At 52.5% G+C, this 26085-nt stretch overlaps 3 protein-coding genes across 7 annotated transcripts; 2 read left to right on the plus strand and 1 right to left on the minus strand.

The window, feature by feature from the left end:
* The first annotated feature begins 297 nt into the window (after window positions 1-297).
* On the plus strand, window positions 298-8513 carry LOC135446122 (zinc finger protein 665-like). 4 transcript variants are annotated; one of them, XM_064709640.1, is made up of 8 exons: window positions 298-388; window positions 615-727; window positions 2383-3294; window positions 3869-4726; window positions 5757-5851; window positions 6370-6537; window positions 6983-7140; window positions 7967-8513. In XM_064709640.1, exons 2-8 carry the CDS (start codon window positions 666-668, stop codon window positions 8207-8209), a joined length of 2496 nt encoding a protein of 831 aa, XP_064565710.1. In that variant the 5' UTR covers window positions 298-388; window positions 615-665; the 3' UTR covers window positions 8210-8513. The 4 variants fall into 4 exon arrangements, with proteins under 4 accessions (XP_064565710.1, XP_064565711.1, XP_064565708.1 ...); XM_064709641.1 differs by lacking the exon at window positions 298-388 and having other exon boundaries at window positions 442-794; XM_064709638.1 differs by lacking the exon at window positions 298-388 and having other exon boundaries at window positions 442-727.
* Window positions 8514-8674: 161 nt separating this feature from the next.
* On the plus strand, window positions 8675-17173 carry GZF1 (GDNF inducible zinc finger protein 1). 2 transcript variants are annotated; one of them, XM_064709649.1, is made up of 6 exons: window positions 8675-8764; window positions 9947-11225; window positions 13736-13830; window positions 14268-14435; window positions 15059-15216; window positions 15653-17173. In XM_064709649.1, exons 2-6 carry the CDS (start codon window positions 9961-9963, stop codon window positions 15962-15964), a joined length of 1998 nt encoding a protein of 665 aa, XP_064565719.1. In that variant the 5' UTR covers window positions 8675-8764; window positions 9947-9960; the 3' UTR covers window positions 15965-17173. The 2 variants fall into 2 exon arrangements, with proteins under 2 accessions (XP_064565719.1, XP_064565720.1); XM_064709650.1 differs by having other exon boundaries at window positions 8697-8764; window positions 9950-11225.
* Window positions 17174-17652: 479 nt separating this feature from the next.
* NAPB (NSF attachment protein beta) lies at window positions 17653-26083 on the minus strand. Its single transcript, XM_064709653.1, has 11 exons — window positions 25841-26083; window positions 23954-24033; window positions 23506-23622; window positions 22739-22785; window positions 22584-22661; window positions 21881-21936; window positions 21572-21656; window positions 20880-20984; window positions 20584-20652; window positions 20319-20369; window positions 17653-19258 (listed from the first exon to the last, which is right to left on the minus strand). The coding sequence occupies exons 1-11, from the start codon at window positions 25936-25938 to the stop codon at window positions 19154-19156; spliced, it is 891 nt and encodes a 296-aa protein (XP_064565723.1). The 5' UTR covers window positions 25939-26083; the 3' UTR covers window positions 17653-19153.
* Between the last annotated feature and the right edge of the window lie 2 nt (window positions 26084-26085).

Consider the following 26085-nt stretch of genomic DNA (forward strand, 5'->3'; position numbering starts at 1 on the left):
TCACGGATATCCCAGTATCCACAATGGATATCCCAGTATCCACAATGGATATTCCTGTACCCTCATGGATATCCCAGTAGCCTCACTGGGAGAGCATGAGGAGCTGCGCCAGCAAACTGAGGACACGCATCACTGAGGTAATTTAACCTCATTGACTTTTTGAAAGAGTGAAAACAAACAGTTTCCAAAACGGGTCATTTTGCGAATGGGTTTTTTTTGGGGGGGGGGGGGAGAGATTCGGGTCAATTTAAGGCACGATTTAAAGGGTTTTTCCCCAGTTGTGTGGGAACGCCCTGCCCTCACTCAAAATGGCGGCGGCGCTGAGGCGCTGAGGCCGTGGCCGCCATGGCGCTTTCGGGCGGGAGCCGGCGGAGGCAGCGGCGGCGGGGTAAGGGCGGGCCGGGGTCGGGGCCGGGAGGGACCCTCGGGATGGAGCCCGGGAGCACTGGGAATCATCCCCGGGAGCGGCGGGAGCGATCTGGGCTGCTGCTGCCGGGCGGGAGGCGATTCCCGGCTGCTGCCGCCTCCGGAAGCGCACAGGTGACCCCCCTCGTGTCCCGGAGCGCTGAGCCTGGCGCTGGGATAAACATTCCCTATCTCTGCTTTCCTCGCAGCGCTTCACATCTACGGATAAAAATCTTGTGACTGCATTCAAAATCTAGAAAATGATCCCGGCTGTACCAGTGGGGAAAGGAGCAACACGGCAGGGCGGCATTCCCGAAGGATGGTGAGCGCCGGTGCTGGGCCAGCCTTGAATTCCTCGGGGGAGGAGCCTTTGCAGGGGTGTCCCGAAGGTAACGTGGGTAGGGAGAAATCCAAACGCTCTGTGTTTCAAAATAAACCCCAAACTTTAGGACTTTTAGAGGAATTTGGCCAGCAGTTTGCTGGAGGGAGAATGGAAATTCTCTGGAGCATAAATGGAGGTTTTTCTGGAGCGCAAATTGAGTGCTGGTTTGTTTCTGTTGTTGTTTTTTGGGGTTTTTTTTGTGTAGGTTTGTTTGGTTTTGTTTTGTTTTTGTTTTGGTTTGGTTTTTTGTTTTATTTTTGGTTTGGTTTCTTTCCTGGAGCATAAATAGGGATTTTCCTGGAGAATAAATAGTGATTGGAGGGGTAAATGGAGATTGATCCTGAGCAATAAATAGGGATGCTCTGGAACATCATAAATGAAGATTTATCTTCATAAATGAAGATTTCAGGTGGATAGAATAGAAATTTTTCCAGCAGGTAAATGGAGATTATAAAAATATACAAATAAAAATATTTTTTCATAGATTCAGGCCACTGCTGGGCTTTATTTTTTTAAAGGAATTGTACAGATTCCAGTTGCGCTGATTCCAAGTCCTCATCAGGAACTCTGTAATTGAATTGAAATATGGTTTGAGTTTTGCATCAGTTCTGCTGCAATTAAAGTGTCTTTGCAAATAATCTCTTGGATTAATTATGCTTTCTGCAAATCTTGCACACGTGTGCACATTTTTTAAGTATTTATTCGCAAACTGCCAGGGAAAAGGCTGGAAAGAAGTTATAAACAAACTCATAAAATGAGGAGGAAATGGGGATTTTGTTTAAATCCTTGGAGTGCGTGTTTTGGAGACTTAAGAATTCAGCAGCACTTTGGAAAACTAAAGATCAGCTTCCAAATGGGAACAGAAAATACAAATTGCAGGTTTTTTTCTGTAGGAAAAAATGGTGGGAATTGATGGATTTGTGGAAAGATGCCTCAGTTGCTGGGGGGGTTTAATCCAGAAGCAGCTGAACTCGGAGATGATCTTGGAATTTATCTCTCCCATCGGGCTCCGTGTCAGATCCTGGTGTTGGAAGAGCTCCTGTGGGAGCACGGATCGGGATCTTATCGCAGATGGGAATCTCGCAAAGGAGCAGCAGGAAATTAGCACGTGCTGCTCTCATTGATTTCTTTAAGCACTGCACACAAACCAGGATTTTCTGCTGGAAAACACGGAGGCAGCAGATGGGCTGGAAGCTCCTGTGGATTTTGGAGCTGAACCTCGGGATCTGCACTGCTTCCATTGTGCTGGGGTTGTGTCTCCATGTGGGAATGGTTGGCAGGTGTTGGGTTGGGAGCGTTGCAGAGATCCCTGCTGGCTGTGGGAATTACCCAGTAGGAATGTGGATGTGAGCAATCCTTTTCCAGTAGAATTTAGGAAGCACTCTTTTGCCCATATTCCCTCAATTTCCTGCTCCTGGGAGATGGTTTCGTTCAGGTGGCAGTGCTCCATCAAAGGTTGGAGGTCTTTTCCAATCTCAGTGGTTCTACAATTCCACCTGTGAAGGGTGAACAAGGAGTTAGGGCATGGAATTCCACTGGGCTTGAATGGAAAGATAGGAAAAATCATTCTGACGTTTTTCTGTTTCTTCTGGCAGGATGGAGAAGAAGAAAATCCTGATGAAGTCCAAGGTTGCTGCTCCCAACCTCCTGAGGGCTCTGCATTCCCTGTACCAGCTCGGGCACCTGTGCGACGTGACAGTCCTCACCCAGCACCTGGGAATTCAGGAGGAATTCCTGGCTCACAAAGCCGTCCTGGCAGCTTCCAGCAACTACTTCAAGGGGCTTTTCCTGCACCAGGAGATGCTGGACACCCAGAAGTGCACGGTGACTCTGCAGGACATCTACACCGAGGAGTTCACCTCCTTCCTGGAGTTTGTGTACACAGCAGAGGTGGAGATCGAGGCGGGAAAACTCCAGAGGATGAAGGAAATAGCAGAAAGGCTGGAATGCAAGGATTTGCTTGATATCTGTGAGGAAGTGAAGGCAGAGGGCAGGAAGGGCTTGGATTTGAGCCTCCACCTGAAAGGGCAGAGGGGTGAAAATAGGGGATCACAGTGGCCTTGTATCCAGCAAGAGGAGAACCCCAGGAACTCTTCCCAGGTCGTGGCAATTCCCATGCAGAGGAAACTTTGGGATAGGCAGAAACATAAGGAGCTGCTGCCGGGCTATGAGCTCATTGGAGACCAAGCAGGAGACCTGGAGCAGGAGGCCACAGCTTTTCCAGCCCCAAAATCCAGGCCAGCAAAGCCACCCGAGTGCAACAAGCCACGTTCCCCAGCCAGGCTGGGTGTGGATATCACCAGCCTGGAAAGCAAGGATGGCCATTCCCTCCAAAGGGGGCAGGAGGGGAAGCAGGAATCCCAGGCGTGTCCCTACTGTGACAAGGCCATCAGCTCCAAGTGCGGCCTGGCCGTGCACATCCAGACACACACCGGGGACCGGCCCTTCCGCTGCCAGCGCTGCCCCGCCAGCTTCACCCACAGGGCTGCCTACACCTCCCACCTCAGGTACAGCATTCCCGGGAATGCCCTTCCCTGGGATTCCAGGGTAAACCATTCCTGGAGTCCTCCCTGCCTCAGTTCCAGAATTCCTTGGAGCTGACTCAAAGCGTGTTGAAATTTTTCGCTTGGCCTTTCATTGTGGATAAGTGGATTGAGGTCTCCTAGATGGGCAGTTTCCCATGGGATTAAGGGGGACTTGTGCAACCAGATTTCATTGGAATCCTCAGATCTGGGGTTTTAAGGAGGAATTTTGTGTCTCTCTCTGGGCATTTAATCTCTATTTCTTTTTGTTTAAATCCATAATTTCATGGCCTGGGAGGAAAAGTACATCCTACATTCCTGGTCAGTGAAAAATACAGATCTTAATGAACTGAGGCATTTTAATTTTCTTTAATTATCTGGTCCAATTCTTCGCAAAATCTCCCTATTTTCAGGCTTTCCAAACACACTGGGAATTTCTTAAATGGTGCAAGGAACAATTCAAAGGAAAGGACTTTTCCCCCAAGGCCTGAATTGATACAATTAAACAATTAATAAGTTTCAATTAAACCTAATGGAAGTTGTCCTCCATTTTTAACAGGAAAATCCATGAGTCTGGGCAAGAGAGGAAAATCCTGCCTGTCTACTGGATGGTGGTTCCACCCACACATGGCTCAAACCCCACGAGCTGTGACAAAGATCCCAATGGAGAGACTTGGGATGGGACACCAGAAACCTCAGGGTGTGAGGAGGATGCCGGGAATCCATCTGTTGCTGAAGCAGAAAGGAGCAAGGAGCAAGAGGAATCCCAGGAAGCTGAAGGAGGGAGTGAAAATGAAGGTGGAATGAGTGTGAAGGGCGAGGAGCAGGGACACTATAACACAGGATACTCAGAAGTTGAAGGAAGCAGGGACAATGAGGAATGTTCTGAGGTGGAAAATGAGGACGAAGCCTCAACAGAGAAGGACAGCAAAGAACCCGAACAGGGATTTAAACTAAAGAAGGCCAGTAAAAGCGTGGCCAGCAAGAAATCCATCTACGTGATCCAGTGCGACAAGTGCCAGGAGCAGTTTGTCTCGCGGAAGAAATACGTGGATCACTGCCGGGAGGCGCACCAGAGCCTGCCCGGCAAGGTGTACCGCTGCGAGGTGTGCAGCAAGGCCTTCGCCAGCTGCACCAGCTGGAAGGAGCACCGCGCCTGCGTGCACAGCGACGAGAGGAGGTTCTCCTGCAGCCTCTGCCAGGCCACCTTCAAGAGGAAGCGGGATGTGAGGACTCACTCCATGCGGAAGCACGAGGGCAGGGCCAAGCGGCCGCTGTGCTCCGTGTGCGGCAAGATGCTGAGCTCCCGCACGGCGCTGGTGTTCCACATGCGCACGCACACCGGAGAGAAGCCCTACGAGTGTGGCGTGTGTCACTCCCGGTTTGCTCAGCCCTCCCAGCTCAAGATCCATACCAGGTCACATTCCAGCCATGCACATTCCTTGCCCCTTATATGCCGGGATATGGGGTTCAGTGGGGTCCGTGATTAATTCCCTTACGCAAAGGCTTTGGCTCCACGTTGCATCTCTCAGGGTCGGGATTTCGACACGGATACCCTGTCCAAACTTGCACGGAATATCCGTCATTTGGGACAGGCTCTAAAATCCCACAATGGCCCTCAGTGATGAAGAGTGAGTCAGGGATCCTGGAGAAACAGACCCTGAGCAGTGCTCGCCCTCAGAGCAAGGAATTGCCATGGGATTTCATCTCCATGTGCAACTCCAAATCTGTGCTGCTCAGCTGGAGCTTGACAGGATGAGTTGTTCCCTCCAAACTTGCACGGAATATCCGTCATTTTGGGACAGGCTCTAAAATCCCACAATGGCCCACAGTGATGAAGAGTGAGTCAGGGATCCTGGAGAAACAGACCCTGAGCAGTGCTCGCCCTCAGAGCAAGGAATTGCCATGGGATTTCATCTCCATGTGCAACTCCAAATCTGCGCTGCTCAGCTGGAGCTTGACGGGATGAGTTGTTCCCTGGTGGTGTCTTGTGTGGATGTGCCCTTTCCCAGGAGAGGGTGAATCATCCCATGGAATTTCCCATCTTTCTCCAGAGCAAGATTGATGATAATCTTTTGTCCTGACAGCTCAAAATCAGGAATGATTTTGGACATCATCCTGTTTGGGTTGGAATAAGTTAAGATTATGCTCAGATTTTTCTGATTCTTTGTAATTTTCTGTTATTTTCTCTTTATTCTCCTTTCCCATGCTCTGAGCTGTCTGCGGAATAAAAATGTGGATTTTTTAGGGCCTGAAAGCGATTAAAAGGTAAATTTTAAATGGGAATTTTACTCCTGGAGTGTAGCACCTGTACCTGGAAACAGTTTTCTGAGGGAGCAGAATTTCCTCTTCCCACTACATTTAAAACCCAAGCATTGTTTCCAATCCAGTATTTTAGGGATCAAGACCTAGTTAATTACTGATCTTTGGTGTTTTCTCTCCATTAGATCCCACACTGGGGAGAAGCCCTACATTTGTGAGGACTGCGGCGCTTCCTTTGCTGACAAAGGAAAACTCACCGGCCACAAAAGGACACACACAGGTGGGAATTCAATATTCCAGGTGGTTTTCCCATGCCTTTCCTGTTTTATTGGTGAGATATGAAATAAATGCCCCCTTTTTTTTCCCCTTTTTTTTTTTAACTCATGGAAGAGTATCTGAGTACCAGGAAGGAATTCATAAGGATAGAAGGACTTTTAGCCTGGAAAAAAGGAGACTCTGGAGGGATTTTGCTGCTTTCCACAATTCCCTGATGGGAGCCAGGGGAATTTGGCTCTACTCCCAAAGAACAAGTGATAGGATGAGAGGAATGTTCTCAAGTGGTGCCAGGGGAGGTTCGGGTTGGATATCAGGAAGAATTCCTTCATGGAAAGGGGTTATCAGGCAATGGAATGGGATGGAATCCCCATGCCTGGATGTGCTCAGGGGACAGCTGGATGTGGCACTGGTTGGACTCGATCTTGGAGGTTTTTCCAGCCTGAATTCTGTGATTTGCAGACTGGCTCTGAAGGACAGAATTCCCCTGGGAGAGTTCCCAATGTCCATTTTCTCTTCCCTCAGGAGAGCGGCTCTTCAGGTGTGACGTGTGCGGGAAGCACTTTGCCACCAACGAGTACCTCAAGTGCCACAAGCGCTGTCACCTGGGAGCCAAACCCTACAGGTGTGAGGTGTGTGGGAAAGCCTTCGGACTCAGAGCCTCCCTGGCCCAGCACAGCAACGTCCACGCAGGTAATTCCAAGGCTGGGAAAAGGAACGGTGGCTTTGTGGTACTTCCCAGTGTGGATGGGGACATTCCAGCCCGTTGCTGAATTAGGGGATACCAGAATCATTGAGCTTGGAAAAGAGCTCCCATGTCATGGAGTCCAAGCTGGAAATTCCTTTGGAAGCAGGGCTCATGGGAGCGTTGTGTGGTGTCCTAGAAACCTGAGGCCTGGATTGTGCAGCTGAATGAATTTGGAGTAGAGGATGGAGTTACAGAGTAGCCTTGGCTGGTATTGGGAAATATTTATCATGGAATGGTTGGGATTTGGAAGGGACCTTAGGGGTCATCTCATTCCACATCTTCCACTCTCCCGCTTGCTCCAAGCTCCATCCAGCCTTGAACACTTCCAGGGAAGAGCCAGCTGCTGTCTCCTAAGTGCCCCTAACCCTTTGCTGTCCCTGTCATTCCCAGAGACCCGTCCCTATTTCTGCGAGCAGTGTGGCAAGGCCTTCACGCAGCAGGGAGCTCTGCGGCGCCACCAGCGCATCCACACCGGCGAGAAGCCCTACAAGTGCCGCGCCTGCGACAGGCCCTTCACCGACATGTCCACCCTGCGCCGGCACGTGGCGGTAGGACATCCCCCATGGCATCTTCCCCTTCCTCAGTGCCACCTCCAGCCTGCCAGAGCCACCCTGGCAGCAGGAATTTCCACCCCTCAGGAGGGGCTGTGCTAGGGATGGGTTTCAGGCTAGGACGGTGAGCCGCCATCTTAAAGCCACCATGTTGAGGCCGCCATCTTAAAGCCGCCGTCTTCTCCTGAACTTTGTGGGATTTTGCTCCAGCAGCACGCCAGCTCCCACTGGTGGCTGCCAATCCTGTCACCTCCCAGCCCTAGGGGAAGTGTCACCATCCTTGGGAGTGACTGGATACAGCACTTCCTGGTGGTCATCATCTCCAAGATTTTTCCTCCTGCTTCCATGAAAGCATTTGAGGAGGGACTTGGGATTTTAGATTTTTTGTGGATTAACTGCAGAGTCTCCAATGCTTTAACCCTCATTCCAGCCCCATAACACCATGGTTTATTCAACCTCGTGCTGCACGTTAGCAGGAATTCACACATTCCCAGCGTACTGCTGGAAAACGCTGAGCTCGGCTCTTCCCAGAGACCTCCAGGTCCTGGAAGTGACAGCACAGACAGAACAGGAGGTTCCCTTCCAGCTCCAAGTCAATATTTTGCCTGTGTGCTGAAATTCCAGCTGATTTTGGATGCATTCCATGGCAGCAAAGCCAGAAATTCAGCACGGATTTGGCAAAAGAGTCTTGTTTGTGTTTGAGTTGAGACTTGGAGCGCGGGATCGTGGAGTTATCCCAGAATTGTTGGATTTAGTTAAACACTTGGCAGTTAAAAATCAGATCTAATTGTTTTCCTGTCCCACTCCCTTTTGTTTTCCCCAGATCCATGACCGGAATGCTCACTGGAGAAGCTTCTTGATTGACCTCACACAAAAAAAAGACCATAATTGGTCCAAAATAGAGACTTTAGTGGAAGCGCATCCGGGAGGAGATCCCGTGCCGGAAATTTGGACGGTTGACCACGGGAAACTTTATAAACCAGGAAGTGCTAAAGCAGCAGCAGCACATGTGACACCTGGGCTTGGGGACACCGGGGACACTGACCCCTCCCTTTTGTACTTATAAAGTCAGCTTTAAATCCAAAAATGGGTGGTTGGAGGCAGAATGGTGGGGGTTATCCTTTGGAATGCAGGGAATCATTCCCAGTGGTCACTGCAGCTGCCTTGAGAGCTGCATTGGTGGTGGTAAAGGGGTAATTCCTCATGAGGGTATTTATTCCACTGAAATGTTTGCATCTGTCCAGAGATTTATTTTTCCCAAAGCTGTGGGAGCATCCCATTGGGAATGGGCAGGGCGGGGTGTGTGTTTATACAAACACAGCGCTGTAAATCACCGGTTCCTTCTTTAATAAAGCTGCCAGAGCTGCCCAGCCCGGCCCTCCTTCATTCGCCCGCATTTCCCAGGGGAAAACGCTGGGATTTGGGAATGCCAAAGCCGGAGGGGGGGTGTAGGCCGCGTTGCCTAGCAACACACGGCGCGCTATGTGACGTCACTTCCGGCGCGCCTCCGCCGGGGTCGTGGCGCGTCAGCGCTTCCGGCCGCGCCCGGGGCTGAGCGGGAGCAGCGGCCGGGAACGGACCGGGAGTGAACCGGGAACAAACTGGGAACGGGGCGGCAGCCGTGAGTGCGGGGGCCAGGGCGGGCTGGCCTCACCCACCTTCTCTTTCTCCCCTCTTTCCCCCTTATTCCCTCCACTCCTTCTCTTTTTTGCCCCTTTTTTTCCCTCCTCTTTCTCCCCCTTCTTTTCCCTTCCCTTTTCTTCTCACCCCCTTCCCCTCCTTGTTTCCCCCCCTTTTCTCTCCCCTTTTTCCCCCCGTCTTTTCCCCCACCCCAGCATTCCCCTGTGATCCAGGGTCCTTTGGAAATGGGGTTGGAAGTGGGCACTGTGGGGCTCTCCATGAGTTCAGCAGCAGCTGCCTGGGAATCCTTTCCCCAACTCCCCTTTTTGTCTATTTCCAGCCAGTTTTGCCTCTGGAAGGGGAGGTATTCCTGAGAAATGGACAGTGCCCAAATGGAATTAGAGGGGTACTTGTGAAATAACACGGGAAGTAGTTAAAAATAATTTTATTGGGGTAAAAAAAGTGGCGCTTTGGTATCACTGATTGTTTATAAAGTGCTGGGTGAGACATCACTTAATTCCCAGGACATGGAAAGAAATTCCTCAGATTCTGTTAGGAACAGGGTTAGGCTCAAAAGATTCCTCAGAGCACCTTTAAATCCATAGAAACCTGGTTTGTTCTGAGGTTAGATATTTGGGAAAACACCCCAAAACTTCCACTCTTTTTACAAGCTTTGGAGCAGCTTCAAACATTCCCGAGAAATAGGGCCCGATGGGTGGGCTGGCAATGGGCCTTCAAAATGTGCAGGCTGTGAGTCCATTTTGAGGAACTCCCATCATTTGGGGGATTTTCAGTGTGTGAATACAATTACCCATCACATAAGAGCTTGGAATTTTATATGGAAGGCATTTTCAGACGGATTTTTAGGACAGCAGTGAATTTTTGCTTAATCTTGCCTTCCTTTATTATCACCTGGTGAGGCCAGGAATCGTTCCTTAATTCCAGGTGCCAGCTCTGTTTGCTCCACCCCTGTCTCAAAGGGTAGGTTCTGGGTTTCATGGAAAACTAGGGCTGGGGTTTAAGCTCAGATTCAGTCCATGGTTTTCTTGAGGAGGTGTAGATCACTTCCAGGTTGGATTAAACGACCTCGGAGCTCTTCCCCACCCCAGCGATTCCACGAAACCCTGACCCCATCCGCCCCAAACATGCAGAATCCCGCTGACTGACGTAGGAATATCTTCAGCAGGGAGAAGGAAGATGGAAAGCACCCCCGTCCTGCTGGAGTCCAAGTCCTCCCCCATCAACCTGCTGAACGAGATGCAGCAGCTGCGGCTGCTGGGCCACCTGTGCGACGTCACCGTCAGCGTGGAGTACCAGGGCGTGCGCGCCGAGTTCCCGGCGCACAAGGCCGTGCTGGCCGCCACCAGCAAGTTCTTCAAGGAGGTTTTCCTCAACGAGGAGCCCGTGGGCGGCCCCCGCAGCAACGTGATCCTCAACGAGGTGCGCGTGGCGGATTTCGCCTCCTTCCTGGAGTTCGTCTACACGGCGCGCGTGGAGGTGGAGGAGGACAGGGTGCAGCGCATGCTGGAGATCGCCGAGAAGCTCAAGTGCCTGGATCTCTCCGAGACTTGCTTCCAGCTGAAGAGGCAGATGCTGGAGTCCGTGCTGCTGGAGCTGCAGAACTTCTCGGAGTCGCAGAATTCCGAGGAGGAGAGCGCCGCCCGCCCCGGCGCCGTGCCCGCGGCCAAGGCCGAGCGGGATCCCCCGGATTGTTCCGGAGCGTCTCCCGAGGGGCCGGCTGCCAAGGCCAAGGAGAAGGCGGACAAAAAGAAGGAAGCGCTGAAGGCTCCTTACACCAAGATCCGCAGGGCGAGCGGGCGGCTGGCCGGCAGGAAGGTGTTCGTGGAGATCCCCAAGAAGAAATACACGCGGAGGCTGCGGGAGCAGCAGCGGAACGCCGAGGAGGAAAAGCAGCCCAAGGGCGAGGAGGGAGAGCGGGAGCAGGAGGAGAACTCCAGCCAACCCGAGGCGGCCTCCCAGGAAAACCCCGCCAAGGGCGAGGAGGAGGAGGAGGAGGAGGAGGAGAAGAAGAAGCGCGGCGGCGCCTTCAAGTGCGGCACGTGCCAGAAGGAGTTCCTGTACGAGAAGAGCTTCCTGAAGCACATCCAGCAGAGCCACGGCATCGCCTCGGCGCTGGAGTTCCGCTGCGAGACGTGCGCGCAGACCTTCGCCAACCGCTGCAACCTGCGCAGCCACCAGCGGCACGTGCACAGCAGCGAGCGCCGCTTCCCCTGCGAGCTCTGCGCCAAGCGCTTCAAGAGGAAGAAGGACGTCAAGAGGCACGTGCTGCAGGTGCACGAGGGCGGCGGCGAGCGCCACCAGTGCCACCAGTGCGGCAAGGGGCTCAGCTCCCGCACGGCGCTGCGGCTGCACGAGCGCACGCACACGGGGCACAAGCCCTACGGCTGCCCCGAGTGCCAGGCTAAGTTCTCGCAGCCCTCGGCGCTGAAAACGCACATGAGGTAGGAGCGGCTCCCCCCGCGCGCAAGGTGCAGCCCTCAGGGCCTCCCAGATCCCTGTTTTCTCTCTCAGGGCCTCCCCAATCCCTGTTTTCTCCTCAAATGTGGTCCAGTCCTCAGGGCCTTCTAAATCCCTGTTTTCATGTGGGACGCAATCCTTAGAGCCTCCCCAGTCCCTGTTTTCTTTTTCAGGGCCTCCCAAATCTCTGGTTTTGTATGGGGTGCAGCCCTCAGAGCTTCTCCAATCCCTGTTTTGTATTTCAGGGCTTCCCAAATCAGTTTTCTCTTGATATGGGGTGCAGACCTCACAGCCTCCCAGATCCCTGTTTTCATGTAAGGTGCAGGCCTCAGGGCCTCCCAGATCCCTGTTTTCTCCTTCAGAGCCTCCCAGATCCCTGTTTTATCCTCAAATAGGGTCCAGCCCTCACGGTCTCCCAAATCCCTGTTTTCATATGGAGTGCAGCCCTCAGAGCTTCCCCAATCCCTGTTTTCTCTTTCAAGGCCTCCCAAATCCCTGTTTTCTCCTCAAATGGGGTCCAGTCCTCAGGGCCCTCCCAAATCCCTGTTTTCATGTGGGGTGCAGCCCTCAGAGCCTCTCCAGTTGCTGTTTTCTCTTTCATGCCTTTCAAATCACTGTTTTTTTCCTTAAATGCAGTCCAGTCCTCAGGGCCTGCCAAATCTCTGTTTTCATGTGGGGTGCACCAATCCTTGTTTTTTTCTTTCAGGTCCTCTCAAATTCTTGTTTCTCCTGATACAGGGTTCAGCCCACAGGGCCTCCCAGATCCCTGTTTTCATGTGAGGTGCAGGCCTCAGGGTCTCCCAAATCTCTGTTTTCTCTTTCAGGGCCTCCCAAATCCTGGTTGTCATGTGGGGTTCAGCCCTCAGGGCTTCCCAAATCCTGGTTTTCATACAGAGTGCACCTCAAATCCCTGTTTTCTCCTCAAATGGGGTCCAGTCCTCAGGGCCCTCCCAAATCCCTGTTTTCTCTTTCAGGGCCTCCCAAATCCCTGTTATCTCCTCAAATGGCGTGCAGCCTTCAGCGCCTCCCAAATCCCTGTTTTCTCTTTCAGAGCCTTCCAGATTGCTGTTTTTTTCCTCAAATCAGTCCAGTCCTCAGAGCCTCACAAATCCCTGTTTTCATGTGGGGTGCACCAATCCCTGGTTTCTCTTTCAGGGCCTCCCAAATCCCTGCTTTCTCCTGATACAGGGTTCAGCCCTCAGGGCCATCCAAATCCCTGGTTTTTCTTTCAGGGCTTCCCAAATCCTGGTTTTCATACAGAGTGCACCTCAAATCCCTGTTTTCTCCTCAAATGGGGTCCAGTCCTCAGGGCCCTCCCAAATCCCTGTTTTCCCTTTCAGGGCCTCCCCAGTCCCTGTTTTCCCCTCATATCCCGCATGGGCCAGGCCTGTGCTGCAGGGAAATCCAGGTGGGATTCCTCCAGCACATCCTCAGGCTCAATACAAAGACAAGTGTGGAAATATTTGGGAAGCATTTTGGAGGGTTTTCAATGGGAAAATGACGGCTTTGGGGGCGAAGCAGGGAAAACAATGGATCTGGGAACAGGAGGAGGTGGCGCCTCACCGGTGTCACCCACACGGAGCTGATCCAGAACCCGCTGGGTTTTATCTGTCCCAGGCTGTTTTTATCAGGGAAAAAAATCACCTCTGAGGGGTTTTAACCTGTTTTTGTCAGTGTTTTATCTACCTCAGGGCATTTTGATAAGGAAATAAGTAGATTCTGAGGGGTTTAACCTAATTTTATCTCTTTTCATAATCTGCCTCAGGGCAGAGCCTTTTTCATGAGGGCAAAAATCATCTTGGAAGGGGTTAACCAGATTTTCTCAGTTATTTAACTGTCTCAGGGTGTTTTTATCAGGGTAAAAATAATTTCTGAGGTACTTTAACCAGGTTTTGTCAGTTATTTCATGTGTCTCAGAGCAGACATTTTGATCAGGGCAAAAATTCCTCCCTGAGGGGTTGAGCCTGATTTTATCAGTTTTATTTTTCTGAAGGTGTTTTTATCAGGGCAGAAATTAACTCTGAGGGGCTTGAACCTGATTTTATCAGTCATTTTACCTTGTCTCATGATAGAGACCATTTTATCAGAGTAAAAATCTTCTCTGAGGGGTTTAACCTGATTTTATCACTTATTTTATCTGCCTTCAGACAGAGACATTTTTATGAGGGAAAAATCCTCTCTGAGGGTTTAAACCTGATTTTTTTTTCCATTCCCAGAGCCCTTTCAGGAATTTTGGACAATGGAAATTTAACGCTGCCTTAATTTGAGTGTGGTGGCAGCCAGTGGTAGGGATTTCTCATCCAGCTTTCCCTCACATCCCAAAGGATTTGGTGCCACAACCTGGAGAGAATTTTCTGAATTTGGCTGCGTTTCACCCTGAAAAATTCTCTTTTACCGTAACATTTTTGGATGTGGGTTTTGATCCAGCAGTAAGGATCAATGGGAATGAGGGGAAGGCTCATCCTGGAGTTCCAACATTCCTTTTTCCTTGCAGGATCCACACGGGGGAGAAGCCCTTTGTGTGTGATGAGTGTGGGGCCCGCTTCACCCAGAACCACATGCTCATCTACCACAGGCGCTGCCACACAGGTGAGGCTGGAAAACTGGGAAAATCCAATCCCAGACATTCCAGGGAAAATGTTGCCTTCAGAAAATGCTTTTTGTCTGCATTTTTATGGATAAAACGAGATAGGTGGAATTTGCCTGAGAAAGATTCCCAAGAATATCCCGTGATTTGAAGCTGAGGGAGGGTTGATTTAAATTGGATTTTGGGAAGAAATTCTTCCCTGTGAGAGTGGTGAGGCCCTGGAACAGTTTTCCTAAAGAAGCTGTGGATTCCCATCCCTGGAATTGTTCCAGGTCAGGTTGGGAGTGGCTTGGAGCAACCTGGGATAGGGGAAGGTGTCCCTGCCCATGGAATGGTTTGGAACTGGGTGACCTTTAAATATCCCCACAATTTCTGTGGGATATTTAAGAGCATTCCCAAAGCTCTGCTGGTTTAATCCTCCTTTTCCCCCCTTTTTTAGGGGAAAGGCCTTTCATGTGTGAAACCTGTGGGAAGAGCTTTGCCTCCAAGGAATACTTGAAACACCACAACCGGATCCACACGGGATCCAAGCCCTTCAAATGTGAGGTTTGCTTCCGGACCTTTGCCCAGAGGAATTCCCTGTACCAGCACATCAAAGTCCACACAGGTAGGATGTGTCCCTTTTCTTGGATACACAGGTAGGATGTGCTCCTTTCCTTGGATGCACATCCCTCACCACTGCAAGATTCCAGCAAGGAATTCTCAGCCAGGTTTTTCCCCATGTGCACTGCTTGATGTCTCATGTTCTCCCCTTCTCCCACTAGTCCTGAGTGACAGCAATTCCCTGGAATGCTTCCACAGGCTGTGGAGATACCTTAATAACCTGCCAGGATCATTGGTGATGGAGAGCTCTGGTGTAGCTCCAAGGTTTATCCAGGGGAGGAGGAAAATGGGATCTCTCTCCAAACAGGGAGTCTGTGGTGTGTTCAGAGTGATCCCGGAGCTGGGAGGGGCTCAGGGGTTCTTGCTCAGAGAAGAGTGAACGAGGGGGAGGAATACTTGGATTCTGGGCAGGACTTGAGTCTCTGATGGAAAACCCATGGAAAACCAGAGTGGCAGCGCATCTTTACAGGCTGGGAGGAGCTTGCTGCCTCCAGAGGGGTGGCAATTCGTACCCCAGGATGTTTTCCCTGACCGCTCCCTGCCAGCCAGGGGTCGCTGGGCACTCCCGAGGCACGGCAGCCGTGCTCTGCCCGCGTTCCCAGCCTGTGTCCCATGCCGCATTCCCAGGGGAGCGGCCGTACTGCTGTGACCAGTGCGGGAAGCAGTTCACGCAGCTGAACGCGCTGCAGCGGCACCACCGCATCCACACCGGCGAGAAGCCCTTCATGTGCAACGCCTGCGGCCGCACCTTCACCGACAAATCCACCCTGCGCCGGCACACCTCGGTACGGCCCCGCTGCCGGGGGGATCTGGGGAGGAATCGTTCCCTGGGAGGTTGGGATGGCCCTGGCACAGTTTTCCCAGAAAACCTGTGGGTGCAGGACCTTCACCAGCAAATCCACACTGAGCCAGCACACCTCGGTATGATCCCACAGTTAGGGGGGATGTTGGGAAGGCCCTGGCACAGTTTTCCCAGAAAACCTGTGGGTGCTGCATTCGTGGAATTGTTGAAAAGCCAGGTTGGACAGGGCTTGGAGCAACCTGGGATAGGGGAAGGTGTCCCTGTCCATGGCAGGGGGTGGGACTGGATCATCTTTATGGTCCAGTCTTCCAAACCATTCCATGATTCCAGAAACCTTTTCTACCAACACCAAATACAAGCTTGATCCAAACTTTGTCATCCCATATCCAGCCTTCTCTCTCCTGGTTATTCCTTTGCAGATCCATGACAAAAACACCCCCTGGAAATCCTTCCTCGTCATCGTGGAAGGAGCCGCAAAGAACGACGAGGGGCACAAAACGGAGCTTCCTGATGAGGAATACGAGGTGTCCCCCAAAATCCCGGAAAAGCTGCTGTCCTTCCCAGAGAACAGCCCCTACCAGAGCCTGGCAGCAGTCCCAGGAAGTGGGAATTCCAGCACGGACTGTAAGGCCTCTGGAGCACAGGAGTCCCTGCTGGGAGAGCTCACTGTGCTCCACACGCAGACGGACTCTGGGCAGCCCCAGCTCCATGCCCTGGTGAACATGGAATAATTTGGGATTGCCTCCTGCTCCTTAGGCTGCACCCCTTGTACAGTCCTTGGCCTGAGGGAGGCTGGTGGTGGGAAGCTGGGAAAGTGTGGGTTTCCAGCTTTCCTCTGGAAATTCCTTCCCCAGCTCCATCTCCTGATGGTCGGGCAGGGTGGCACCACACCAGGGAATTAGTGGGAGTTGATCCCCTAGGAATTCAGGGGGTGGCTCAGGTACCTTGGTGGTGCAGGTTTGTTTTCCAGGGAATTCAATGCCACATGGACAATCAGGAGAACCGATGTTTCTCTATGACATTTGCTATGTTTTCCCCAGTGGAATTTCATCCAGGAGAAGTCTGGCTAAATTTGCTTTTCAGGAAATGTTGGTTTCTCTCTGCTTTTGCCAAAGATCCCAACGAGTGGGAGCAGCTTTGGAGTTTCATTCCAGGAGTTTGGAGTCTCTGAGCAGCAAAAAGGGGCAGGTGGCAGCCAAGTGCTGCTTCCTTGGTTTTACAATTGCAGGGAAACTGGAGCAGTCTGGCACTTGGATCCTGTCAGTTCTCACCTTCCAGCTGCTCCAGCTCCCATGGAATTCGGAGAACAAGACATCTCCTAGAGCTGTGCTGGAAGGGGCTCAGTTCAGAGGCTTTTCCTGCTCCATTTTTAGTGGAATAGGATTTGAGGGATTTCCCCTGGGCAGGGAAGGAGCCTTGGAGTGTTGTTCCAGCTGGGCTGACTCCTGGTTTTTCACAACAGCAGCTCAGTGTGCTATGGTTTAATGCCTCAAACCTTGGGATGGGCTTCCCAGTGTAAAAACCCACTTGTCCCATTCTTTTTCCCATTTTTTTTTGCCTGTTCCTGTAGTATTCCCACAGCAGTTCCTCAGCCGAAGCTGTGAGCAGAACTTTGGGAAAGGTAAGCACAATCCAGCCTGGTGAGATCCAGCAATAAAGACCCCCCCCCACCTGTGGCACAGAGCTATTTTTTGGGATAAAGGGATGGCAGAGGCTTTCTCATGGAACTCTAAGATAGAAAAAAGGGAATTTTTGTACCAGAGGACATTTCCAAGAGGTTATATTTGAGATATTTATTCCTGCTGGAGCTCAGTTATTCCCAATGGAAGGAAAGGGGTTGTAGATATATTTAAGGGCTGAGCGCTGGGATCTGGAGCCGGGGAATGTTTTGTAAGTGAGTTACTTGTTTGAGCTGTTCCTAATAAAATATGGAATATGGAGACCTCCCAGTGACTCGGTCGTATCCAAGTGGGACACTTTGGGATATTGACAGGCTTGGAAAGCTCACCTGGAGAAGATTCCCTGGAAACCTCAGAAGGGGCCTGCAAGGAAAAGCGTGAGGGATTCTTCATCAGGAATTACAGTGACAGGACAAGAGGGAGGGAATGGCTTCCCAGTGACAGAGGGGAATTCGGGTGGGTTATTGGGAAGGAATTCTTCCCTGTGAGGGTGAGGAGGCCCTGGAAGAGTTTTCCCAGAGAATCTGTGGCCGCCCCATGCCCGGAAGTGTTCACAGGGTTTGGAGCAAGCCAGGATAATGGCAGGTGTCCCTGGAGCAGGCTGAGTTTTAAGGTCCCTTCCCACCCACACCATTCCCTGATTCCAAACAGGAACTGGAGGCATCAGCCCCCCTCCCAGCCTCCATCATCCCACCATGCTCCAGCCTTTTGAGTTTTCCAGAAGAACCACTTCTCCCTCCTTCCATCCATGATTTTCACTTTATTCATGTACAGAGTCACACCAAACATGATATTCTTGCTAAGGCCATTTCCTTAAATAAGTTTTCCAAGTAGAGAGTGATGGAGGTGGGGCGGGAATACAGCGGGAGTGGCGGAATTGTCACCTGGGAACCGTCACAATTCACCATGGATACAGCAGAGGACATGCTGGAGCTACTCACACACAACTACCAGGTGTAGGGATGGAGTAACAGCCCTCCTGCTCCTCCTGTCCTACAACACCGACACGGGGAACGGCAACAGAACCGAAAAAACACCGGGAAAAGTGGAGCTTCCCAAGCTGTGCTTCCCCTCATCCCGGCTCCCACAGTGCTGGACGCCTGAAAAAGCCATTCCTGAGGGTGGGAATGGATGAACTCCATGTGCTTCCAAGCCTGGAGCTGGGAGATCCCCCCCCACTGCCTCCCAACTTTTCCATCTGGTTGGGATGTTTGGGATGAACACAAGGACCTGTGGGAAACAGATAGGGAAGGGTGGGAAAACACCAAACCAAGGAGAAATTTGCATGGATTGGGATTTTTGGTTTTCAGAACTTTAGAGCCCAACGAGCCAAGCTCTATCCAAAGCCCAACATTCCAACCTGACTTCTTCCAGAGGAAAGAGGGGCTGGGGCTGCCTGGAGCCTCCAGAACAGCCCTAAATTCCTGACTTCACTCTTCCCAAAGAGCGACAAATTGCACAAGCTCCCGACGCCTCCGACGCATCCTGGGAAAACCAGGCAGCTCAATCCTCTCTCCTTAACCACACACCCATCAATTCCTGCAGGAATTTTTCAACTTTTCCCAAGCAAACTGTGCCCCCCTGCCACCTGAATTCCAGCAAGGCTCCTGTGGGATCCACACCCGTGGAATTTAGGGATTGTGCCCGGCACACGCAGAGGGTGAGGTACAAAAACAGATCCTTCCTCAGGTGGAATATTTGGAAGTGGAGGGATGGGATGCACCACGAACTAAAGTGGGAAATCAATCCAAGAAAGATGGAAACCAACCAGGACCTAGGGCCAACATCGATCCTATGTTCCTGGAATGCCTATGGCGTGGTGGGGGTGTGCAGGATATTCCCAATTCCCAAAGCCTCTGCCTAGCACCACTTCCAGACCCCCAAATCCAAGTGTATCCAACACTTGAGAACGGGAAAATGGGAACACAACGGGCTGGAAGCGCTAATTGGTACTGTGCTGGCCGTGATGGAATATTTACATGCTGGAGTCAACGGAACAGCAGGAAAACCGGGAGCTGCGAGTGCAGGCACCGGGATGGGCGGGACCAAACCCGAGGAGGAGAAGGAGGAATTCCGCTCCAAGGGCTTCTCCCGCCTGGCATCCGCCCGGAGCGTCACCACAGAGCGGGGGCTAAAGAAACACAGTGAGCCATGGGAGTGGGAAGCGACCAAAGAAAGCGCGGGATTGGGTCGGGAATTCCCGAAAAGTCCTCGGCTGGAGGCGGGAAGGGCCCGCGGGCGTCACTTGAGGTCGCCGTCGCCCTCGCCCTGGATGGTTTTCTTGATGCGCAGCAGCATCGTGGTGAGCCACTGATCCAGCCGCGAGATGGAGTCGAATTCCTTCACCTGGCACCGGCAAAAATCGTGGATCAGGGAGCGGGAGGGAAAGGGAATGAGGCGGGAATGCGGCAGGGATGGGACGGGGGAGTGGCAGAGATGGGAATAGACAAGTGGCTCGTCCTGGGAATAAAGGGGAGGGGGAAAAGGACAGAAAAGGGAGGAGGGGAATGCAAAGAACAATAAAGGGAAAGGGGGGGAAAAACAAGGGGAAAGGGAAGGGAAAATAAGGGAAAAGGGAAAAAAGGGGAAACAAAGGCAAAGGGGAAGCAAGGGCAAAGGTAAAACAAGGGCAAAAGCAAAACAAAGGGAAAGGGGGAAGAAAAGGGAAGGGTGGAAAAGGGGAAGAGACAATAAAGGGGAAGAGGAGAAAGGGAAAGAACCAAGGGGAAAAGTGGGGAAAACAAAGGGGAGAAAGAGGAAAAATACAAGGGGAAAGTGGGGAAAAACAAGGGAAAGGAAAAACAGGAAGGGGAAAAAGGGAAAGGAAAGGAAAGGAAAGGAAAGGAAAGGAAAGGAAAGGAAAGGAAAGGAAAGGAAAGGAAAGGAAAGGAAAGGAAAGGAAAGGAAAGGAAAGGAAAGGAAAGGAAAGGAAAGGAAAGGAAGGAAAGGAAAGGAAAGGAAAGGAAAGGAAAGGAAAGGAAAGGAAAGGGAAAAGGGCAGTAGAAAGGGAAGGAAAGAGGGGAGAGGGAAAAAGGGAAGGGGCTGAAAAGGAGGAAGGGCAAAAAAAAGAAGTGGGGGGGAAACAAGGGAAAGCTGAGGAAAAAAAAGGGAATGGAGGAAAAAAAAAACAACAAGGAAAAAAGGGAAAAGGCACAGGGCCACAGTCCAGAAAAGTCTCTCCAAACCCAACTCAAGCTCTTTAGGCTCCTGTCAAACGCCAAAGGAGCTGCAGCCAACCCAGGCAGGATCTGAACTCTCCATGAAAACCCAGGAATGTTACAGGAGGAAGCTGGGACCTTGCTGGAGCAGCTGTCCCCGGCCACTCTCTGCAGGGCACGGGGATCCCAAAAAAGAGCAGGAAGAAGCAGAATTCCCAGCATTCCCAAGTGCACCCATGAGTACTCACAGCCTCGGTGTAGGCCTCACTGTTCTGCTCCTCATGAGCTTCCAGCAGTTTCTGGGAAAACACCAGGAAAAATCAGGGAATGCTCTATTCCTGCATGTTCCCACTCCGGCATCTCATCCCAGGGAGCAGAGACCCATCAAACAAAGCACCCACCACAAACAGGGGTCTGGGCCAAACCCAGGGAAAAGCGAGGCTGATGTCCTCTAAAATGCTGGGATAAAGGAGAAAACCCCTGGAAAAGTGGGAAAACCCCCTGGTCACTCACTTTCAATAGCTTGCATTCCCGGGAATCTGTGAAAGCCGGGAACATTTCTTCGTATTTCTCCAGCGCAAGCTGGAAGAGAGAAGAGATCCCTTTGCACACCATTCCTGTTTTTTTCCCCAGGATTTGCTTTCCCATCCTCAAACTTAGGAAAATATCCACCAAGAATCCAACATCAGGAATTCCAGCCACTGCTGAGGAGGGATCAGGGATTTTGGGATAATAGCTGTGAGCCCACTGAGCTTCTCCCAGCTGGCTGAGGCAGGTGAGGAGGGATTGGGAATTCTGGGATAACTGACCTTGGCATTCAGCTCATCCACGATGAAGTGGCACAGGGCAGCTTTGAAGAAATATTCTTTGGCGCTGTACTTGAGCAAAGGGTTATCCATCGTGTTTGTTCCCACCTGGACCAAAAAAAAAAAAAAAAAAACATGGAGAAAAGGGGCAGGAAAGGAAAGCCTGGATTAAACCAGCTCATATTCCACCCTGAGCCACAGGGCTGGGAAGAAAAGGCATGGAAAAAATGCCAAAAAGGTGTTGGGAAGCAGGGAGGTTTTGAACTCATCCCAAGGGAAGTCAGATCCTTGGTTGATGAGGAAATGGAAAAACAAATCCATTGGGGAAGAAGCTGCTCCAGGATTAACCCTCTGGAAGCACCAAGCAGCACTGTTGGTATTTGCAGGTAAATGTCCGACAAAAGGCAGAGCTGATAAATCCAGGAGGGAATTTTCTGCCAAAGGGAGTTGTAAATACATTCAAAGGGGCATTTTTATAAGGGGAATTTTTATGGATTTTTCCCAACCTTTCCCTGGAAACATGAAAATCATGGATGTGGCACTTGGGGACACTTGGCCATGCGGGGGGAACGGTGGGACTCTGACCTCAGAGAACCTTTCCAGCCTAAACAATTCCCTGATTCTGGCAGTTCTGCCAACCCCTGGGCCCTGTTCCTTGGGAAGAGGTGCTATTCCCATGGGATGTGGCTCCTGACCTGCTCGTAGATCTCGATGGCTTTCTGGTACTGCTCCAGCTGTGCCGCGTAGGCCGCCACCTTCAGCAGACACTTGTTGGCTGAGCTGCAACCACATCCCAAAAATCAGGCCCTGAATCCCGGGAATTCACCAGCCCATGCCCCAGCACCCCTTCCCAGAGAGAGAAGTGGGAACCCCCAGCTGGGATTTAGAGGAATTCTCTTGGAATAGCCCAAATTAGGGTGCTGGTTGTGGGAGTGTTTGGGATGGATCCCTGTTCCAGGGATGGATCCCTGTTCCAACCCTTCCCACTGATCCCAAGGACTTGCCTGTTGGATTCCTCTCCCTTGTAGTAATCCGCAGCCTGCTCGTAGTGTGCGATGGCCTGGGGACAGAAATGTGGGATCAGCCATCCCGGGATACAGCACCCCAGGGAACAGCACCAACATTCAGGGAGGGAGGTGGGATCCAATGGACTGGAGCTGAGGAAGGAAATCCTTGCCTGGAAAATAACCCTGAAATCCCATCCAGTTTTATCCTGCAGGAGATCTGCAGCGGGATTCCTGCTCAGGGAGTTTGGAAGTGGGAACTAAAAGTGACTAAAATGGCTCCATGACACTCCCAAAGAGCTTTTCCAGTGGGGAACACCGAGGTGGATTCTCACTGGAGTGTTCAGCCAGTGCTGCTGGCACAGGGACACACCAGAGTCTTGGGATTGCTCCATGAAAGCCTCCAGGCTGGAAAAACCATTAACTCCAGCTCATGGCTGGATTGCACCTACACCAGGAATTCCGGTGCTGGATGGGAGAAGGGAATTCTTGAGCTCAGGGCAAGGAAATCCCACAACGGTTTGGGCTGGAAGTGACCTCAACTGTGATCCCCTTCCACTGGGGGGAACAACTTCCACCACCCCAGCCTGCTCCAGCTTGGCCTTGGACACTTCCCGGGATGTGACAACCACAGGTTTTCTGGGAAAACCGCACCAGGGCCTCCAATGACGTCACTGATGACGTCACCGAGGTGTCCCCTCACCTTCTCGATGTCCACCAGCTCGGCCTCGTAGATCTCGGCGATGGTGATGTGGTGCTTGGCGGCGATGGTGAAGCGGCCCTGGGGACGGGAGGGGAGCGGGATGAGGCGCGGCGTTCCCGGGAGGCCGCGCGGCGTTCCCGGGAGCGGGGCCTTACCATGTCCGTGTAGATATCGATGGCTGCGTTTAAGCAGTTGATGGCCTCTGCAGCGTGTGTGAGAGACAACAGCGTCAGCCACTCCCGCTCCCAAACCCGCCCGGCGGCTCATCCAGGGAATATCTGCCCACAGAGCGGGCTCTGGAATGGCCTCAGCCCCGGCACCCCCAGCAATTCCCAAAGGAACAAACACCAGGATGACCCAACCCCGAGTTTGCTGTCTGCATCCCCCAGTGGAGCAAACTTCTAGGGATCAACCCCAAAACACTGCTGTTTTCCAGGGAATTTGGGAGTTTGTCATCCACCCTGAGTTTGTTCCCCTGTCTCCTGGGATAATGCTGGTGGGAGGTGGGGGGTTTGCTTCCAGACCTGGCTAGGGAAAAATGGATTGGAGACCTTCCCAAAAATCACAGCCCGCTTGAAAGAATCCCAGATCCTTTATTCTCATCCCAACAAAGGCCAGGACTGGGGAAAGCCTCGGGAACACGGCAGGGATCCTCCTGCGATCCAGCCCAGTGACTGCCTGAAGCCATTCCTCAGGAAGCCATTCCCCAAAGCCAAGCCAAACCAGGATGGAAGCTGCCAAAAGTCCTGACACCCTGCAGCATCCCAAATCCCAACAAACACCAAGAGGAGACGCCAGGACAGCGCTGACCTCCTGCATCATCCCAAAGCACCTTGTGGAAAAGCAGGAATGCAGCTGTGCCAGCAGCGAGCCTTTGGCTGGGAGCAATCCCACATTCCAGTGCCGCATTCCGCTGCCTTACCTTGCGGATCTGCTTTTTTGTAGGCATTCCCAGCATCCACAAAGCTGGTGGCTGAGTCGTGCTTGCTCTGCAGCTGCATGTGCAGCTTGGCTGCCTGGCAAAAGGCATTTCCTGCCGCTGGAAAAGAGGGAATAGCAATCCCATGAATCCCGTGAGAGAGCGGGAATGCGCTGCCTCTTCCAGAACCTAGGGAGACTCAGGGATGAGGGCTTCCCAAGCAGGATCATCAGCTGGCATCTAAAAATTCCTCCAAGATCCTTCAGTTCACTCCCTTTGTCCACTCTCCCAGTATTTAAACAGGAATTGCCTCCCTCTGTACACTCTCCCAGTATTTACATAGGAATTGCATGGACACAGAGACCGTTCCCCATGGAATAATTCACAGGAAGACGTTTGGGCGCTCTGGGATCACCCACGCCCCCCCCAGATGCCAGGATTTGGGACTCACCACTCCAGTTTTTGGCGATCTTGAACATGTTGGCAGCCCTGGTGTACATCTCACAGGCCTCCTCCACACGGGTGTTGCCCCTGGAATGCAGCAGGAATGCTCCTGAGGCCAGGCGGGGAGGGAACGGCTCCAGAGCCAAAATTGGGATTGGGAATTGGGAATCTTGGCCTCTCTGGGTTCTGTGAGGCTGATCCCACTCTCCATGGGAAAACACTGAAAGGGGAATGCTGGATTTGGAGGCTCTCCCGGAGTTCTGAGATGCAAAGGTCAGACTTTTGGAAAGGAAATGCAGATTTTTCATGGAAACCCTGGAAATAAAGAGACTCTGGGGGGATCTTCTTGCTCTCCAGAACTCCCTGACAGGAGCCAGGTGGGATCAAGCTGTGCTCCCACAGAAAAAAAGGAATCCCAGAATCCTTAAGGCTGGAAAATCCCTTGAGCCCATGAATCCAACATTCCCCAAAATCCATGTCCCCAAGTGCCACAACCACACTGCTCTTAAATCCACCTCACAACAGGGATTATTCCACTTTCTCTCCCATCCCCTGGGAATTCTGGCACTTTTCTCCCCTCGCTCTCTCCCTCTGGCAGCTGAGCACGGTTGGTTTGGAAGCACAGGAGGAATTTTTGGATCCCTCCTTGCCCTTGGAAGGCACCTCTGGCACGAGCCAAAGCCAACAGAGGCAGCACCGAGGAATGCTACACTCGGAGAGGCTCCTGGAACAGGGCAGGTTCCAGCCTTTTAATCCCAAAAAATTAGAAATAAAGGGATAACAGCTCTTGTGCAAGGTGATGGAGCAATTCCAGGAAGAGCCCAGGTGGGAAGAAGGCATTTGGCCGGCACTGGGAATCCTGGACATCCCATCTTTTGCAGGGAAGGTGCCAAGAGCCGAGTCACCCCCACCCCCCCACCTTTCCTTCCTCTTTTTTTTTCCCTCCATCTGCTTTTAGCCCTGAAAATTAAAAATTCCCCTCTCGAAATCTCTGCCTGTCCCCTCCAAGGATTTTCAGGAATTTGCCACCCGGATTACGCTCCTGGAGCAGGCCCTGACTGATTAATCTGCCGGCGGCCAGAGAGAAATTTCTATTTAAAACTTGGATTTTCGGGCGGCCGCAGCCGATTTTTCCGGGCTGATGGATAAAACCCTCCCGGCCTGCACAGAGCATGGCTCCGGGAATGTTCTTTCCTTAAAAAAAAAACGGAAGAAAAGCAGGACTGAGGTGGCCAAACCAGCCCGTTTCCAGGCACACCCCCAGGAACAGCAGGCCAGGGAAAAGGACGCTCTGCCATTTTCTGGGATAACGCCGGCCGCAGTGTTGGGGTTCCGGGGTTCCCTGGGATTTCGGGAGAGCCCATCCGCGCCAGGGCGAACCCGGGGATGCCGGGAGATGATTCCCCCCGGGATAAGGCCGGGATGAGGAGCGCGGGGAGGGGACAGGAGCCGCAGAGGCCGAGCGCGCCCGTCACAGCGCTGTGGCCAGGGATGGCCAGGAGGGGCTGATCCAGGGAACCCGGGCTTGGATCGGGATGGGAGCGCTCCGTGTGCCCCCTCCCCGTGCTCTGGCAGGGATAAGGAAGACTCTGACCCACAGTGAGGGGCAGGAGTTGGGAAAAAAGGGAGAAGAGGTCGGGAAGGAGAGGACGGAGGAGATGGGAAAGGGGGGCAGGAAACAGGGAAGGGGGCGGATGTGGGAGATGGGGAAGGAAGGGATGCAGGAGATGGGAGGGGGGCCGGGGGCTCAGGAGCTGGGAATGGGGGTGTGAAGGGGGACAAGGGCTGAGGAGGAGGATCCAGAGCCGGGAAAGGGCGGGGGGGGAGATGCAGGAGATTGGAAGGGGGATGCAGGAGATGGGAAGAGGGGAATGCGGGATGCGGGGCCGCTCACCCGAAGAGCCCCCGCAGGAAGGAGTGCGAGCCCTTGACGCGCTTCTCGGCCTCCGCCATGAGCTGCACGGCCTCCCGCTCCTTGCCGGCGCTGTCCATCGCTCCCGCTTTTCCTGCTCTCCTTCCTCCCTTCCTTCCTCCTCCTCCTCCTCCTCCGCCGCGGCACCGGGAGCGCGCCGGGCGCGTGCGCGGGGCGGGGCGCGCGCAGGATGCGGGATGCGGCGGGATCCGGCCGGGATCGGGGAT

Source organism: Zonotrichia leucophrys, chromosome 3 (assembly GCF_028769735.1).
Source record: "Zonotrichia leucophrys gambelii isolate GWCS_2022_RI chromosome 3, RI_Zleu_2.0, whole genome shotgun sequence".
Lineage (NCBI taxonomy): Eukaryota > Metazoa > Chordata > Aves > Passeriformes > Passerellidae > Zonotrichia > Zonotrichia leucophrys.

Coding starts and splice junctions, on each gene's coding strand:
- LOC135446122 (XM_064709640.1), top strand. CDS start 666: ATGATCCCGGCTGTACCAGTGGGGAAAGGAGCAACACGGCAGGGCGGC. Junction 6,538..6,982: donor GCACAGCAACGTCCACGCAG/GTAATTCCAAGG, acceptor TGTCATTCCCAG/AGACCCGTCCCTATTTCTGC. Junction 7,141..7,966: donor CCCTGCGCCGGCACGTGGCG/GTAGGACATCCC, acceptor TGTTTTCCCCAG/ATCCATGACCGGAATGCTCA.
- GZF1 (XM_064709649.1), top strand. CDS start 9,961: ATGGAAAGCACCCCCGTCCTGCTGGAGTCCAAGTCCTCCCCCATCAAC. Junction 11,226..13,735: donor GCGCTGAAAACGCACATGAG/GTAGGAGCGGCT, acceptor TTTTCCTTGCAG/GATCCACACGGGGGAGAAGC. Junction 15,217..15,652: donor CCCTGCGCCGGCACACCTCG/GTACGGCCCCGC, acceptor ATTCCTTTGCAG/ATCCATGACAAAAACACCCC.
- NAPB (XM_064709653.1), bottom strand. CDS start 25,938: ATGGACAGCGCCGGCAAGGAGCGGGAGGCCGTGCAGCTCATGGCGGAG. Junction 20,985..21,571: donor CCATCGAGATCTACGAGCAG/GTCAGGAGCCAC, acceptor TTTTTGGTCCAG/GTGGGAACAAACACGATGGA. Junction 20,653..20,879: donor TGGATGAGCTGAATGCCAAG/GTCAGTTATCCC, acceptor TCTCTCTTCCAG/CTTGCGCTGGAGAAATACGA.